The sequence below is a fragment of the Xiphophorus maculatus genome, chromosome 11 (assembly GCF_002775205.1).
Source record: "Xiphophorus maculatus strain JP 163 A chromosome 11, X_maculatus-5.0-male, whole genome shotgun sequence".
In the NCBI taxonomy this organism is placed as follows: Eukaryota; Metazoa; Chordata; class Actinopteri; order Cyprinodontiformes; family Poeciliidae; genus Xiphophorus; species Xiphophorus maculatus.
In genome coordinates, this window is record NC_036453.1 from 19,212,997 (window position 1) to 19,231,487 (window position 18,491).

At 38.9% G+C, this 18,491-nt stretch overlaps 1 protein-coding gene across 4 annotated transcripts in view; it reads left to right on the forward strand.

Annotated features, from left to right (window-relative positions):
* The window catches only part of LOC102232201 (disks large homolog 4-like), an 84,514-nt gene that overhangs the window by 61,166 nt on the left and 4,857 nt on the right, over positions 1–18,491 (forward strand). For 3 of the 4 annotated variants that reach the window (XM_023342450.1, XM_023342449.1, XM_023342448.1), the window contains exons 4-19: positions 7,849–7,902; positions 8,546–8,596; positions 8,719–8,843; positions 10,219–10,388; positions 10,540–10,676; positions 12,738–12,882; positions 14,691–14,826; positions 14,915–15,071; positions 15,161–15,263; positions 16,268–16,382; positions 16,863–17,039; positions 17,144–17,186; positions 17,263–17,293; positions 17,625–17,672; positions 17,812–17,913; positions 18,081–18,253. In XM_023342450.1, coding sequence (XP_023198218.1) covers positions 7,849–7,902; positions 8,546–8,596; positions 8,719–8,843; positions 10,219–10,388; positions 10,540–10,676; positions 12,738–12,882; positions 14,691–14,826; positions 14,915–15,071; positions 15,161–15,263; positions 16,268–16,382; positions 16,863–17,039; positions 17,144–17,186; positions 17,263–17,293; positions 17,625–17,672; positions 17,812–17,913; positions 18,081–18,253 — 1,767 coding nt within the window. Of the gene's footprint in view, positions 1–1,449; positions 1,856–7,848; positions 7,903–8,545; positions 8,597–8,718; positions 8,844–10,218; positions 10,389–10,539; positions 10,677–12,737; positions 12,883–14,690; positions 14,827–14,914; positions 15,072–15,160; positions 15,264–16,267; positions 16,383–16,862; positions 17,040–17,143; positions 17,187–17,262; positions 17,294–17,624; positions 17,673–17,811; positions 17,914–18,080; positions 18,254–18,491 lie in introns of those variants that run through there. The other variant, XM_023342451.1, reaches the window with a different exon arrangement.

The following is an 18,491-nucleotide window of genomic DNA, read 5'->3' on the forward strand; positions in this document are numbered from 1 at the left end:
TTCAATTCAAGTCTTTAGGAATTAGGAAATAAATTCAGCAAAGACATGACACAGAACCTGATCTATGCATACGTTTTAAGTTGGATGTTTTCGGTTGATCGTTATTTAGGAGTTCTCATATTTTTTGTGATTTACAAACGTACTCGTAGAAGATAAGGCGATTAAGCCAACACACACCACACCAAAGCAATGTAAAAATGGTTGGCGATAACGACAAGGGGTTGAAGATTCCTATTTTATGTGGCACAGCATCAGTTACCAAGTGACATTCACTGTTTAAATAATGGTTTTATTTTTATACATATGTATTGTTGCATTAAGAGAAGGTATTCAGGTCCTGTATGGAGTTGTTGTTTTTTTTTTTACATGAATTCAAACATTATGACAAATTTTCAGACTCAGGTTTTATTTTTAAAATGATTGAGTTTTTTGACTTCATTAGAGTTAAACATATGAGTTATAGGGCTCTGTTTAGTTGAAACTGGGTAAACGTTTTGAAAAGTTTATAATCTTAACCCCTTACAGTCGAAATTAATTTACTATTACATATTTAAAAAATTGTGTTTTTGCTACAGTGCAGATGCAAATTTGTTGGAGATCTTGTGTGAATATGTCAACATCTTAGCAATTTAGATATAAGACATGTTATTGACTTTAGACATAATTGGTCTTAATTCTTCTCAATAATGGATATTAATTTATTTATGCTTTTATTGATTACACAAACACTTCAAATTTGGTCCATGTTGTTACACGGGATGTGACAAATACTTAGACTTCGGTTTGATAACATCAGCACATTTGGAGACTGAAAATGGAACCGGTTTCTTGGAGACTTGAATATAAAAAAATCAGATCATAAGTGATCGACTGTGAATGACGAGAGTCTTCACCCCGGTGTCATCGTGTTTAAAATATTTTTGCACTTATAGGATGAAGTTCGCAGTCCAGTCTCCTTCGGTTTGCGGTTCTGTGGAGGAGTCCGGTCATTTTGAGCTGCCTGTCCTTCGAGGTTCAGTCAAAGAATACATCCTCCCCCTCTCACATCACCAGAGCAGACATTACGCAGAGAGACAGCTAATTAATCGGCATCAAACTTCCCCGCGCTCTCCCTCAGCAGTGAGGATGGGAGGGGTGCCGAACAGTGGCAGCAATAAAAATGAACTGCTCTCTTTCTGAGCACAGACCAGCAGCAGCAGAGAGCCACCGTCATCGCAGTGCAAGGAGACCGGAGGACGGCAAGATCCACTTTTTTTGGTCTCGTTTTTATGTTTTCTGATGACGGATGAGCCGCTCTGAGAAACCGAAGAGCCACACTGGCTACAAGTGAGCATTGTAGCCAGCTTAGCAGAGAAAGCTGAGCATTCTCTGCTAAAGTCTCCAGTCCACACTCAGGAAGAAGGAACCACTAATTGGGCTGTGCTCTGTGATCCTGGATCTGAAATGGTTTTAAAGCAGCATCCCGTGTCTTGAGGCAGTCTAACTTTGGCATCATGTTTTATTTAGACTGAATGTAGGCTCAAAGGGGTTGTGTTGATTGGAAAAGATATTTTTTTTATTTGAAGCAGTCTGGTTTTCCATGGTTTCTTCATTATGGCAGGGCCAAAGCCCACTGGATCGGTTTGCTCTCATTTTTTTGGTTGCACTTTGAAGAGGTTCCAAAGCTTCTAGAGCTTTCTTTATTCCACTTCTACTGGTCTTATTGGGCCCCCAGCAGAGTTTGATGTGGATTACCAGCAGTTTGCTTTTTTGAAACAGCAGCGTGATGTTCATGTCTGTGTGGTACGCAAAGAAGATGGGCAGCAGATTCCTCAGTAATGTACGGAAAGCCAAGAAGTATCGACGTCATAAGATGGTAGGCAAGTTTTAAAGACACCTAGGTTCCTTACTTGGTGCTTAATGCAAAGCTGTCATCATAGCTGTATTTTATTTTATTTTTTTGTCATTCAGTCTGAGAATTCATATGTGATCATAGCAAATATTGTAATGAGTGTTTAATGCTTCATTAAAATCAGTCCGATATGTAGGTATATGCATTAAAATAACATACTGACATTGTAGTTAATTGGACCAACCAAGACTGAGTCAAGTTAAAACCAATGAGATACATTTCAGGATTTCCACCAGAAAACTTGCTAAGCCTGGTTGAGCACCAGCCCTACCACCCTGAGCGGGTGGTAGGGCCGTCATTCATCCAGCGACCTGCTGTGTTTTTGAGTTAGAACATTTTTAAAGTTGACAGAAATGTGAAAATATCACTTGATAATTATGTGTTATTGGAAGACTGTAAGATTAATGCCTAAACACCAACTATAAAGTCTTACTAAAAGGCAATAATTAAAAAAAACTAAGATAAACTAACAATGCCAAGCCTGGTGGAGGCACAAGTAAAGCCTGGAGGCCCTCCAGGCTTATAACACACTCAGGGAAACCCTGCATTTTAATAAACATTGATGTATTAATATTTACTGACATTTACAGCTGTAGATATAACTGTAGATGTTTAAACCAAATCTTCCTGCGGCAGCTTATTAGCAAGCTAGCCTACAAACAGAGCTCCAAACCAGTGGATATACTGGTTCAAATCAGGTTTTCGTTTCAAGATCCAAACTTATTTGCCAGCAGGTCTTGGCAGGTCTTTGGAAGATAAATCCTGAGTCCTGCATGTCCAAGACTGGTCATTAGACAACAGTATCCAGTGTCCTGCACAGTAATTTAGCAACTGATATTCTAACAGGAGTTTCCACAGGACAATTTTACATTCCTAAACACACAAAAAGCCTCAATACACACAGCTACAGGGTTTAATAAACTCACATCTTGCATCTCATCACAATGTTTTTGTGCAGGGCAGTTTAAACTTAACGCCAAATTGAGGGCTAATACTAGCATGCTTCCTCTTTGCTTTTAAATGACTTGTTAGCGGTTTAGGTTGCAACAAATGTTAATGTTGTTCCAGTTCATCAGTTCATTTAAAAACAAAACCTTCAATAGGAGGCATTCAATTTAATTTATTATAAGTTTGGGTTTGGAGCCTCCAAAATGAGGCCACGAGAAAAAATTCTCGTGGCGTTTATTTATTGTTTTTTATTCACTCGCTTATATCACAAAGTGGTGCATAGTGGTTGAGGTGAATAAGTAGATGTGTGAGTCACATTCAGGAATTTATTTAGTTCAGTGTCTTATTTCAAAGAACATTTTGTTGGCATGGAAAGGGGGCATAGTGGTAAAATGGATGTCTCATCTGCAGAGGCTTTGCCACTTTGAGGCCTTCGCTACATGTCATACCCTCCTCCCTTTGCCAATTTCCTGTGTGATTACTGTCAGTAAAAGTGACCAGACACACACACAAAAAAAAATCTTTAAAGAAAAATAACATTTTACTGACAGTAAGTCAGGGTGGAGCCAAATGGCAGTGGATTTGCTTTGAGGAGAAAAATGCATGTTTTCACTTGTGTTTCAGCAAAAGTTTCCAATACACCAGTAAAACTCACAAGATTTGATGCTAATCCCTTTTTAGAAACAAACAATAGAGAAGTCTGAACACGTACTAAATATAGCAACAAAGCGGTTGGTGCAGCATTCTGAGGATTACAAGATGTGGAGACAAAGACAGTCAGTGCACTGCAGCAACCAGTACAGTCCCAGCTAGTAACAGTTTCTAAATATTTTTGCTTTATTAATATAAAGCTGCTCTTGAACAAGGAGACTGAAAGCACACAAGCTTTATAAGAACAACATTACTGTGAAGACCACAGCTTTAAGTATGTGAGTTTATTGTCCGGACTTGATTTGAGGAAATAATCTTGCTACATATAGATGCTTCCTCTGTGGAGGATGAAAAGCAATGCCGTCTGCAGAGACATGCCAGAGGAGAGCTTGGCTGAATAGCTTGTGCTGAAATATAGGTGGGAAAGAGCAGCCAAGCCCTGTAAATCCTCACCGTCCCTGATGCTGAAAGACTTGACAGAGTGGGAGAGAGGACACTGTCAAATTCCCTGCAGGGAAATTGTCTGCACTGTAGGCTTAGTTTCTGCTGGCTATACTTATTATCTCTCCCACCAGAGAAAGATGTGTTTGACGTAGTGTTCAGCAGTAGACCCAGGCAACACAATGAAGCCCTTACACAGGCACCATTACAATCGAACAGAGAGCAATAAAACACCCAAAGCTATTTGTGGAAAGCATGGGGGGAGTTTTATGTTCTCTCTTAGATATAACATGTTCACCGAGTTACACTTTAACCTCTTATTGTGTAAAAGTCACCATATCTGTGGATTGTTGCAGGGAAATCACAATAGAAAGCAAATTATTTATATTAGTACTGTGCAAATGTTGGTGCACAGTGACTTAATCTTTGATCTCTGCTGCAACAATGATAGGCAGTGCGATATGTAATGATATAAATAACACACATTGATGGTTGAAAGTTGCATATTTTCTGTGCAAGTAACCCTGAGTCACTTTCACAAACAGACTTGGCTGACTAAATTAAAAAGTGTCCTTTAGCAGAAGCAATCCCACAAAAAGATGATTCAAAGCTTCACCTATGTAATAACATTCACAAAAGGCACTTGAGCACCAGGTGAGAACCATTACCCACACTGGCAGACACATTTACTCTCAATTAATGTGGCAGGTTGTGTCTCTTTCCAAGAGACGCTCTGCCTTCTGATGATCAGTTTACGGTGAGCAGGCTTTGGTGGCATCAGTACCCGCTGATTGCAAGGGCAATTTAAAACATCGCATAAACATAACAAGGTGACGTTAAACTCTGGCAGGATTGGAGAGACAATGTCTGGTGGTCTGTGTAACATGTTGAAGAAGAATTGATCTCGTTTTAGGCTTCAGGGCTTTGCTGATCCCTTGTGAAGATCTGAGCTCCAACATTACGATGCAGTTAGATGTCTTAAGAAGTTCATGTTTGCTTGTTTTGAAGCAGTTTAAGAAAAGATCAATCTTCCTTGTATTTCTTAGTTACGATTCATAGTCAAAGAAAACCTGGATGACTGGACCTATGCACATTATGAATTTATAAATAATCTGTTTGAATATCTAAAGCACATTTTTCCTTCTGGGTTTTTCAAACAGAATGGCTACTTTAGTTATTAGGGACCACAGTTAGTTGTTTATACAGGTCATTATTATATACTTTTTATGTTTCAGACCCATAGATGAGCACATGCATCATAAAACATAGTTCAGTGTGTTCAATAAGTATTTCTTTCCTTAGTGTTTTAAATAATGTGAAGGCTTGCAGACAATTTGATTTTGTATATCTACATTAGCTGTAAAAAATGTGCACAGCCTTGTTGAAAAGCCAGATCTGTGTTCTTGCAACTTTAATGCACGTTTTGTTTGAAAAATACATTTTTACAAATATTTGATATATTAATTTGTTTCCTGCTGCTTTAACTTCATACCAGCATTTGTCACTCCTACTAAATTAAGCTATATAGCTACTCTCATCTCATCACAAAAAATTGGCACAGAAAACATTTTGATTAAAACATGTTATAGATATACAGTCTCTCGGTGCATAGCTGAAGGATTGTTGCTGGCAGGCAGTTTATCTTAAGAGCTGGGAAATGAATTGAGTGTGGCTGTTTTGTTGTTTGTGCGTGTCGCAGCTGTCAGGTCTGTGAAGGTCAGCAGGCTGGTTTCATACTGCTCTTTGCTGTTGTAAGCACTTTAGATACACTGTCTTCTCCATGTTAATCAGTTTGGTAAAGCACAGGATGTGCTTTCCAACGAACAAATGCCTCACTGTGTGTTTCCATCTTTCAGGATTACCTTGACGACGGAACGCGTCCTCGACAGAAACATGAATGAACAATAATGTAGCAGAGATAGAGGTTTCTGGAGCTGCTTTTTAATATGCAAGCCTGTGCTTTCTTAGTCAACTTGGCATATTGTGGTTCGATTTTGTTACACCTTTCAGAAAAGGAGCTTCTGGAGGAGCTAAGATCAGGGATGCTGCAGTGATTTTATGAATAGTGTCTGTCTTACAAAAGTATTGAGGTTGTTTAGATAATGTTACGTTAAAACCCCAAGATCTTGTGGAATAGCAGAGGAATCTGCGATTAGTAGAGCTTTTTTGGCAGGGGCCTGTCCAGTAGTTCTTCAAAATTGATCAAAGTTTTTAAATGTAAATTAATAAGAAAGACACATTATAGCATTGTAAATGTTCTTAGGCGATATCAGCTGAAAATGTCCACAAAATAATGACTCCAACTGTGGATTGTTTTATCTACTTTAATTATTAGGTCAGACACCACATGCTCTGTGTCCTTATCTTCAATAGGTGTGGGTTTTACTGGATGTAATTATCCCTTTTTGAAAGTTAAATTTGTCTAAGACCTGAATAAAAATTCACAAGCTGTCTTTATTTTTCAAGGTTGTGTTGGTTTTCAGGAAAAAAACAAAAAAACCCAACATGTTTAGGAGGATAGAAGTGTAAAGATGGCTGACCTGTGTTATAAACCAACAAAGAGTAGACCAACTCCTGTGTGTTTGGAGGAATATGATACACACTCACCAAATTGTTAGGGAGGGATGAAGAAGAAAGTTGGTTTTGAAAGAAATTCATGAGAACTTCTATGTAGGAGACGAGAAAAGTGAAACATGGCGGTGGCAGCATCATACTGTTGGATTTACTTTCTTCAGAAAACCGTGAAGAGCAAGGCTACTGAAGTCTTGAGACAGGGTTGAAGGTTGAGAAGATTATTAGTCTTTTGTCAGGATAACAACTTAAAATATACAACCAGATATAGAACAGGAAGCTTATTCATTAGGTATAATTGCGATACTATTTTAAGACCTGATTTCTCCAGACACTATCCATCCAGTTTGATGACTTGTAGATATTTTGAAAACAAAAAAATGGGCAAAATGTTCACTTTCTATATGTAACTGAGGAAATATAGGGAGGCTGAACTCACATTAACTCCACGTCTTTTTTAGTGGTGAAACATTGTGAAAACCGTATATCATTTCCCTCCGACTTCTCACTCTTTATCCTTTCTCACACTTTTCTCTCGAGTGCTCATTGAAAGAAGCTAAGAAGGCATATCATTGTAGAGACAAGCACCCTCACACCTCAAACAAGCTTAAGAAAAAAGCTTCGCCTGTAATTCTGAAACAAAACAATGCCCCAAATCCCTAGCCTCTTATTGACTCTCTATGTATTGTTCCACGCTTTGTTCTTGATGAATAACTATTATAAACCTTGATAATTGGTCCATCCATTAATTTTGCACTAATGATATTGACTGTTACGTTGCAGCTAGTGAAAAAAAAAAGGCAACCAGGAGGGACAGCCATTGTCCTCACAGAGGATAATTGGGCTAACGGTGTGACTTGACACCATCGTTTTACCAACGCGGCTGTGTCCTCTTCATCCTTGGAGCATGCTGGATCATCGCCCATCTTCTGTCACTGCGGCTGCGTATTATAATTTAACTCGGTGCTTTTAAAAGATCCGCTGGACAGCGGGCGGACATCTTTGTCCTCAGTATTCATGAAATCACCATTTACAGCAGCAGTACCTACAAGCTGTAATTTAATTAGGCCAGTAGCTGCTGCAACACAAAGCAAACACCAAGAAGCTCCGTCTGAACGAACATTTCAGATAGCCAGGTTTATTTCTGTGTCTGTAATGGATGGCGTAACGACAAGTGGTTGTGGAGTTGTACTTTTGGTCTTTCAGCAGAGTGAGAACTGTATTGTGATGACTAAGAGCTGTAATGGCCATCACTCTTAGCTGTTTTTGCAGCTTTCAGCATCATATTGGAGCTTCTCTGATGACTTTGTGTCATTAAAGCTTGTTTTCTTCCCCTCTGCCTGCAGGGAAACACTCCTCCAGTGGTGGTGAACACTGACACACTTGATGGCTCGCCATATGTAAGGATAAAGTCTAATACTCTCTTTATAATTTTTTTCTGTGTCATGCTCTCTAGCTGTCCTCATAACTGATTGGTGTTATATGTATTGTACAATGTCTTAACCCTTAATGCAACAACGTTATTGCTGAGTATTTCACTCTGTGTGACCATTTTTGGTGGAAACAGTGAGTTCCTACAGAAATTTCAGGTAAAAAAACAAACATTTTCAATCCTTTTAGTAAACTTTTTATGTATAGATGGATGAATGGACTGAAGGACAGGAGTTAAGAGTCGACTTTATTATCAGTTGTTGGAAAAGAGGATGAGACTTTCCACGATACTGTTGGTTTTACAAAGTTGCAGCACTCAGAAAACTTTTTTCTGGGTCAGAACCTAAAAACAGCTGTTATGAAAGTTTCCTGTTACCTCTGGGATTGTTTTAAATTACAGCAGGAAGGTTGGTATTTTTAGTTAAGTTGTTCATTCAGAAGTGAGATCAGCCTAACAGAGAAGTGCTGCCTTATCAGTCACAAACACTTGATCACATTCCTTCATGATGGTCCGACTTGCCATCATGGATTGTGTGTTAATGAAATGTATTGTGCATCTGGAATCATAGAGGAAGGTAAAAATCGCTTAAATATGATGGTTTCTCCTGACAGGTAAATGGGACAGAAGGAGAAATTGAGTATGAGGAAATCACATTGGAAAGAGTGAGTTTGGGAATTTCAAATCTCAAATCTTTGTCCTCAGATTTTTGTTTTATAATTTTTCACAAGAATCTAAAATCAGATTTTTGAGATAGAAGTGTTACGTTTGTGTTTTTCCTCTGCAGGGCAATTCGGGCCTGGGCTTCAGCATAGCAGGGGGCACAGACAACCCTCACGTCGGGGACGACCCCAGTATCTTCATCACCAAAATTATACCCGGAGGAGCCGCTGCTCAGGATGGACGGCTCAGGTAGAATATTCCTTCAAACGAGAGCAGAACTCAGAAATCAAACCGGGATGCATGGATGCTCCTGCAGCTACAGTAGAAGGCATAAAAAACTCTCATACAATTTGACAAAATATGAGAAAATTACTGGCAGCAAATCTTAGATGTAAATATTGTGCTTTTACCAAATGGGCTGTGGCAAATTAAATGTGTAATTAAAATGAAGGCATTAAAGGGTAACAGGAGGTTATTACAGACAAGTACAATAAAGTTTTTATTTTCCCATTATACACAATAAAAGCGTTGTCTTCCTCTTAAATACAATGGAACAGAGTTTCCCTCTCAGAATAAATACATGCGCTTATAGATTGTTTTGCTGATTATGCTGCAATAGACAAAATATGCACAGACATCTTCCTATTTCCAGCTGACCTAAAAATGTCTGTCTGAAGTGACTGAAGCAGGAAAGCCTTTTATTAGTCTTTGCAGTTCGACACCAGCAAACACAAGTAAATGCACAGTAATAAAAGTGAAAACATTTCTCAAAGACTACTGCAGTACTTGTTGGAAAATGCAGCTTTATTTACCAATACCAAATCACTTATGCATAAACTCTGAGCGAAAGCAAAAAATAAATAAAAATGTGACCGCTTTTATAAAAAACAGTCACACAGCGTCAACAGGGATTGGTTTATTTCTGAAATAGGGACAGCTTTCTCTGGTTGAAACTCCCACATCCAATACCATATGTAGAGTGTTGCAAACTCCTACAAACCATCGTTTATGTTTTGGATCGTTATCATGTCAAAATACCCAATGGGTCACTGTCATCAATTAACTTTGGATTTAAAATGTGGTATTTCCAAAGAGTTTTGGATGTACATGGTTTCTAGAGCCTTAGGAAGGGAAAAAGACCCGCAGCATCACTGATCTAACATTGTTCTATACACTTGGTGCTTTCTGGAGCTGTTTGAGAACATTTTATCCAGCCGGCTGGATCACTGCTGGATGAATGTTTAAGAGCTAGGTGCTTCCAGTGTTACATTTCATAGTAAAACCTTCATGTAATCAGTCAAGGACAGCATGATGATTTCCTAGAGATCAATGCTTTTCTGTGGTTAAAACTCCATCTTCACCTTTTCTAAATTCTGCAAACTATCATTTAAATTGCATAGTTTAGCTAATTGTTTTATTTCAGACCCAATGATGATGCATTTTCAGTTGAGCTGTGCAGTCTGCCGTACTTTAATACCAGGTATTTTAAAGAGTTGAAAATGCTATCTGCTCTAACGTAGCCTCTGAGCAACTATTGAACAACTCATTCTGTGTTTTCACATTTCCCACCCACAGTCTATCTCTGCACCTCTCTCTCTCTCTCTCTCTCTCTCCGTTTTTTTAGCGTGAACGACTGCATCCTCTTTGTGAATGATGTTGATGTGAGGGAGGTGACACACAGCCAAGCTGTAGAGGCCCTGAAGGAGGCAGGTGCTATTGTCCGCCTCTATGTTCTCCGCAGAAAACCAGCAGCAGAAAAAGTCACCGAAATCAAACTAATCAAAGGGCCTAAAGGTAAGCGACTACAGCGTGTAAACCGTCAGCCCTCTTGAGCGAGCTCTCAGATGCCGTGCACCCAGCGTAAGCTCTGCCCTCAGGATTTTACAAAATCTGCTGTGTGTTAACCCACACTTTCTGCTCCCCTCGTATCTCTCCTCTTTCTCAGGATTAGGTTTCAGCATCGCCGGAGGGGTGGGAAACCAGCACATACCGGGAGATAACAGCATCTACGTCACCAAGATCATCGAAGGCGGGGCGGCTCATAAAGACGGCCGCCTGCAGATCGGGGACAAAATCTTAGCGGTCGGTCACTCAAAAAAAATGTTAAAATGTGCCAGCGCGCCCACACACAAACACCACATGTCACAGACTGTCTGAGACCCACATCTTCTGAACACATGGATGCATATTCACACATTTACACACTCACATATTGTGTGCTGAAGCAGTAACGACCCAGAGCCAAGATAATTACAGCTGTGATTTTTACTGCCAGACAATACTTTCATTGCCATCTTAATATGTGTGTAGGATTGAGAACTGTAAATATTTATTTGTATTGCAGCAAAAATGATTCTCAAGCAGCGTTACTGCCATCTGCTGGACACGACAGAAAGTCACACCAGAAACTCCAAAATGATTCTCAGTTCAAAGGCTTTAATTTTAAACACTTTTTCTTTTTGCTCTGAGAGTTTTTCATCACTAATATGCATGTCCAGATCAAATTTTTTAAAGTAGTACTCAAGAAGCAGTTACCTTAAAACTGCTTCTGCCTACATGTTTGTTCAACTAGTGACACCTTTAGCTGGTTTAAATCATAGTGACAGAGATACTGATGCACAGAAGGAATGTCTTAGGTGAATGATGGAAGAAGAAAATGAGATAATGTGTTTTTTGTTTAACATAAGTCAATATAAGCAATAAAATGACAGATTCTATGTTTAACTAATGCATCGTAGTTCTAAAAAATACACTTTACTTTGTCTAGTGTTGTGTTTTGAACGAGTGAGAAATATACAGCAGTGTCGTGCGGTCACTGCTGTATATTTCAGTGTATTTTGTCTATTGCAGCATAATCAGCAAAACAATCGAGCCTCACCTGCCATTATGGAAAAATAATATATAATAATAAAATAATTCATATTGCTATTTTCACCCTGTGGTTTGTACTATAAAGTACATATTTTTCATTTAGCTTAACCAATTCTGATCATTTTTTTCTTCAAAATCGCTGAATTTTCGCATTTTCCCATTCAAATGCTCGGTAGCGAAGCCGGTGAGGCAGCAGCGAGTTGAGCCTCACCTGGGATTGATCAACCTCTCGCTCACTGCACTGGCTGCCATTCTATGGGAGCACGTTATTTACATTATACATGTTTTGATTATGGTTTCTGGATGCTTTGTTTGTCTCCTTTCACTGTTAACGTCATTGTTTGTGTTTGTATGTTGCTGTCCTTTCATGTAAATGGATGCTGACAATATTATGAACCAATTTCCCTACGATAACAAACATAGCCATCTATCTTGTGCATAAGCACCTTTCCTCATACAATCCACTGTGACATTAACTAAAACAACTAGAAAAGGTACAAAGGTTTTTGGGTTTTTTGCATCTCTTTACGTCTCTATCAGGAAGTTACTTTTACCAGGAATACTTTATATGTTCTGTTGTCACTATGTTTGTCATGCTAGGAAAGTCTCTACTTTTCTTCACACACACATACAACCTGTAAATTTTATCTGCCATTATTTATCTATAATCCATTCCCTAACATTCCTTTATATTCTGTATAATCTGTATAATCTGTGCATATAGCTCCCATATTTATATTTATACACAATATCTATATCTCCTAGCTATAACCCCTTATAGTCCATACATACATAGTCTTGTACATCTGTAAATAAATATTATATCTCGTAGAGCACTTCTGGATAGATGCAAACTACATCTCGTTGCTTGTACTTGTGACAGTGCAATGACAGTAAAGTTGAATTCTATTCTATTCTACTCTACTTTCTACTTCAGTTTTCCATGAAAACAATCAACATCTTGTTGTATGTTGAAAGAAGTATGTTGTACAACTGCAGCCACAATGAAACATGTGATCCTGCACAGAAAAGGAAAAAAAAAAAAACATTTACGTTGGACACTATGTAGTTGTATGAAATAAATACACACTTGAGGCTCAGATTTGGCCATATTAATACATCAAGCGAGATTTCTGCTGCAGATGAGATACTTGTTTCTAACATTTTAGCCAAACAACAAACTTTGAACTATGTTATTAAGAGTTCTTGTATTTATTTTTTTATCTTAATGTAATCCTGCTCATGTTTACCTGCATTTCGTTACAAATCCAGGTGAACAACGTGTGTCTGGAGGATGTGATGCATGAGGACGCGGTGGGAGCTTTGAAGAACACAGCTGAGGTGGTGTACCTCAGGGTTGCCAAGCCAAACAACCTCTTTCTGACAAACTCCTACAACCCACCAGACCTCACCAGCAGTAAGCACGTCTTCACGTTGTTGTTTGTCCACTGGGAAACTGGATCTATGAGAGAAAACGTGAACCCTAAAATACCTTCTTGGATTTCTATTAAAAGCGTAGTAATCTGTTCAAGTTCTTCCACCTGAAATGCAAACACAAGAAACCAGTTGAGGTGGAAGCTCATTCCACCTTTTAATGAATATGCACTGTTATTATTATTATTTTTAAAAAGGCGCAAATCTTTATTTCTGTGTTTAAGTTTGACACATAAAGATGATTTCTCTGGAGAAAATGCATTTGGACATTGAGAAATATGTTAATGCTGCATTTGTATCAGTTTATACAAGCAGTATTCATTTAGTGGAAAAGGGAAACTATTCAAACCAATTTGGCAATATATGGAAAAGTGTGTACTTTGTAAACATTCTAACTTTTACTGACAAATGATCTCTTCCATCACTATGGAGAAATGTAGGCCCACTCTTCTTCAAAGAATAGTTTTAATTTTAAGACAGTGACATAAGATTTAAGTTGGATTATGTGTATTTTGGCTTTAACTAGGCCACTCCAGAGCCTGCTTTTCAGTTTTTTTGAGCTGTTCAGCTGAATCACTGACCTCCTCCGTAACCAAGGTGTACTTCATAAAATTATGGCTGCATGTTCTTCAAGATTTTCCGTTAGAAAGCAAAGTTAATGGTTCCTTCAGCTGTAAATATTCGCATTACCACCACGTTTAACTGTTGATATAATGTTCTTTTTCCTGAAATGCTGTTAGTGTGAGGCCAGATGTTACAGGGCACATACTTTCTAAAAGTTAACACTTTTATCGCATCAATCCACAGAATATTTTTCTTACAGGAATCACCTGGAAGGTTTGTTTTTGTTTTTTTGGAACATGTAAGACAAGCCTTTGTGCTTTATTATATCAACAGTAGTTTTATGCTTTAAACTCTCCCCTTGATGCTATTTTTGCTCAGTGTCTTTCTTATATTTGGTTCGTGAACACTGACCCTGACTCAGGTGAGCGATCCGGATCTTAAGATGTTGTTCCTCGTACTTTTGTAGCATCTTGAAGTAATTTTGATAGGCTGGCTGCCCCGAGAAGCTTAGCTAAAGTTCGAAGTCTCCTATGTGAATAAAGGCCTCCACTTTGCTGGACTCCCAAAGCTTCTGTAATGATTTTGTAAGCCTTCCCTGACTGATGGATTTCCATGACTCTGTTTATCATCATCTCACCATGTTTTGGGTTTCCAGATCTTTCAGTCTACTTTATGTTGTTAGACAGGGTCACTGATTCCTCAACTCTTCAGGTCTGGTTGTGGTTTTTGAAGTTGAACTGTGGTTTAATAAGGGAGACGGTTACTTTTCCACAAACCCGAGGTTGTCTGATGTTACAATTTGTTTGATGTTCTGAAAAATGTAGGTGAAAGAAAAAAAGCAATACTAGATGAAATATGTAATGGACAAATACTTATGTCACAGCATGTAGCTTCTCACTTTCAAATGTCATTTGTGAGGCTGAACGTTTACATTTATAAATTTTATTTCCATTTTAGTGGGGGTATTCCGCTAGGTCAAGAGTGTTAGCATAATGCTAAAGCTATTTCCTGTAACTTTTCTTTTACTGGCGCAAACTGCAGAGGAAACAAGTTGTTTACTAAAATCCTGAGTACACTTCATTTCTAAGTTACATTAAACAGTTTGTGATTTACAATTCAGACTTATTCAGGTAGGTACAGCGTGACAGAAGAAAAACGTATCATATTTTATGTCCAGGACTGCTCTGCTATATAATCCCTCTTTTGGTTTCTCGTGTGTTTTTCCAGCATATTCCCATATGGATACTGAACTTAGCCACCCCAACTATCTTGGCTCAGATTACCCACAAGCCCTCACCCCCACCTCGCCGAGCCGCTTTTCTCCTGTGCTGCACGGCCTGATGGGAGATGACGACATACCCAGGTGATTTTTGAAGCACCACGTTGTATTACTAATCCACAACTTTTACCAGTAGAGTTTGTATAACCAATTAGATGAATTCTGGTTGCAGAGAGCCTCGCAGAGTCTTGATTCACCGAGGCTCCACGGGTCTGGGCTTCAACATTGTAGGGGGAGAGGATGGAGAGGGCATATTTATCTCCTTCATCCTGGCAGGAGGACCAGCCGACCTGAGCGGGGAGCTTCACAAGGGCGATCAGATCCTTAGTGTAATGACATCTTCTGTCACCAGAAATTTGAAACGCATATGCCTACCAGATGGGGCTGTAAACATTCTCGCTGTGTGTACATTTCTTAGGTTAACGGCGTGGATTTGCGCATGGCCACGCATGAGCAGGCTGCCGCTGCTCTGAAGAACGCTGGCCAGACCGTAACCATCATTGCCCAGTACAGGCCCGAAGGTAAAACCGCTGCACACGTTTTCACTCCACTTTCCATATAATTTGCATAGATTGCCTAACTGATTACTCAAGCAGTAACACTTGCAGCTTTTAGCATAAAAGTGGCTACATCGAGGACATCTGAGAATGTGTTTGGGGGGATGATTAAATTTTTTATGAGGTTTCATTAGATTAGTGTCATCCATTGGAGAGATGAGTTTGATTTCGGTTTGCTACCTCTGGCGAAGTGTGTTAATTTGTTTACTGTGGCAGCCACAGTATATCCTAAAGTGATAGCAGCGACACCAAAACATTTTGTAGGACTAAAACTCACTGATCAAATCACAGGGAGAATCACAATTATTGCGCGTTATAAGATGCAATTATCTCTAAGCCACTTTTATAAGGTACATACTGTAGTTTTTACAACTTTTCCTTTTCCATTTTATTGTAATGATATTCATATTTCTGAAGTTAAGAAATATATTTTCTTTTGCTTGTCTTTTTTTTAGAAGTGAAACAGCACTGGCAAATTGTCTCCTAACCCACAATGACAATCCCAGTCTTCCTGCAGTTTGCTGCTCTTCTGTTTTTCTGTGGTGAAAAATGTCAATTAGGAAAATAAATATTAAAATTTGTGTAGTATCCAGATAGTTTTTGCTCTGGTTCTGACCAGCATTTTTACTCAAATGTTTACAACAAATGTTGTGTAAAGCAAAAACGACAGTAAATCAAAATCTAAAGGATTTCTGCACAATGCCTTAGATAGTGTGGGTTTAATTTCACAGCTGACATTTAGTCAAAACATTGCCTCAGGGACTAATCTGTCCTGCAACTGAAACTTTATTTTCATCTTTGATCAATTTTCTCACAACAACTCTAGAAAGTCGCATCAGTGGAGCTATCAGCTATAACTGTATTCGAATATTTAAGGTTTCTTGGCTGTAAAATCAGGTGATTTTGACTCATTAAAGTAACAATTTTAAATAGCTGAACATTAAATAAATGTATTTTTTCTCTTTTAGAGTACAGCCGTTTTGAAGCTAAAATCCATGACTTGCGGGAACAGCTGATGAACAGCAGCATGGGCTCTGGGACTACAACACTAAGGAGTAACCCAAAGAGAGGCTTCTACATCAGGTACTGAAGGAGAAACTGCTGAGAAAATAAAAGGTCCATGTATTTTTTCATGGATCTTGATGATATTATGAATAACGTAATGTTTAAGCAGTTAGAAATGAGGTTGCTTGCATTCTAGCTTCAACTAAATTATTACTTATTACTTAAAGTAATTGTTACTCAGGATCGAAGATTCACTTAACGTGGTCACAGTTAAGTGAATCTTTAAATTGTCTGTATAGAAATTGAAAATTAAAGAAAACCTCACTAACTGGCTAACAATACAAATCGTGAGTTGATTAGTCTTAAGTAAAATTATGCTACATGGCAGTTTTTTATAAGCTAATAATGCTGTATAACAATGTTCTTTCCTTCAGAAGAGTCATAGCTGTGACTTTAGTCACAATCCTCCTTAAAGTGGACATTTTGATCAAACTGTGGTGAAATTGAAGTTGAGAAGCTCCTTATTAAGTGCTTGCTTTGAACTCTTACATCACTCAGGGCTCTTTTTGACTACGACAAGACGGCGGACTGTGGTTTCCTCAGTCAAGCCCTGGGCTTCAAGTTTGGGGACGTTCTGCATGTGTTGGACTGCGGTGATGAAGAATGGTGGCAGGCCCGGAAGGTCTGCCCACAGAATGAGGCTGAGGAGGTTGGCTTCATCCCCAGCAAACACAGGTCAGGGAACGAACTCGCCTTGGGATCCAGCAGCTGCTAAGAACTGCGTGTAAGCAATGTTGTGTTTGGCAAAAGGCCGTCAGTAGAATCTGTCATTTCAACAGGGTGGAAAGAAAAGAGTGGTCTCGTGTTAACACCAAAGAGAGGGTAAGTTCACTCACTACACTTTAAATCAGAATTTTTCATACATGCTGTAATCTTTTTGTTCTCCTCTGTATTGCAGGACCACGGTCGAGACAGTGTGGGCACTCAAGGTGATTAGCATATAGATGTGCTTTAGCTTGATTGTTCAGATTAAGTTAGTCTTGAATCCATCTGCATGGGTTTGTTGACATGAACTCAATATCTTTGTTTATAGATGAAAAATTACTGAGTTTCATCATTCAGAAAAGTAAAGGTCTCCCTCAGCCTCCAATGAGCAGGATTTAGGGAAAATATTTGAATGTCTTCTAAATTAAAACAGCAGCGCTCGTCACAGATAAATACATGCTCAAATTTAGAGACACACATGGAGAAACAAAGCCAGAACTCATTTTGAAATAATGAAAAGAACTGCGGCTGATTGCTGCTGTGTTCTGTCACCAGGGAGAGATAAAACCCCACACAGTTATGAGACAGTTACTCAAGTGGAAGGTAAGACCTCACAGAGGCGTGTTTTGAGCTCGCTATCCAAGTCTTTAATGTGACATTTCATTTTTGTTTTTATTTCTCTTTTGTGATTGAAGCCTCTCTGTTTGCTCTCTCTCTCTCTCTCTCTCCCTCTCTTTGTAAGTACATTACGCAAGGCCGATCATCATTCTGGGTCCGGTGAAGGACAGGATAAATGACGACCTGTTGTCTGAGTTCCCTGATAAGTTCGGATCCTGTGTCCCTCGTGAGTAATTTTGCTGTCGCGCTCGGAGACTGATCTGCTCCGTGCTTTCTGTTCAGCGTCGCTGGTTGTCGGATGACGTGTGAATAAAAGCAATTGTTTTGATTCTGAGATTCATAACAGGATGTTCGTGTGCATTCGTTTGTCTCTGCTTGTCCTTCATTTGACAGACACAACGCGGCCTAAGAGGGATTACGAGGTGGACGGGCGAGACTATCATTTTGTGTCCTCCAGGGAACAGATGGAAAAGGACATCCAGAGCCACCGGTTCATTGAAGCCGGGCAATACAACAGTCATCTGTACGGCACCAGCGTGCAGAGCGTCCGCGAGGTGGCCGAGCAAGTGAGCAGCCATCTTTTCCTCTCCGCAAAAACAACAACAACAAAAAATCATAACCATCTTATGAAACAAATGGTTTCTATATAAATGTACATGTTTTAAATTAGACACATTTAGTCATCTAAAATCTTAGAATATACTTTATTGATCCCCAATTGCTTATTTGTTTTCAAGCTACTCCATCTATGGTGTTAAATATCAATAATACAAATATAACCATAAGAGATAAAGTTTATAAAAT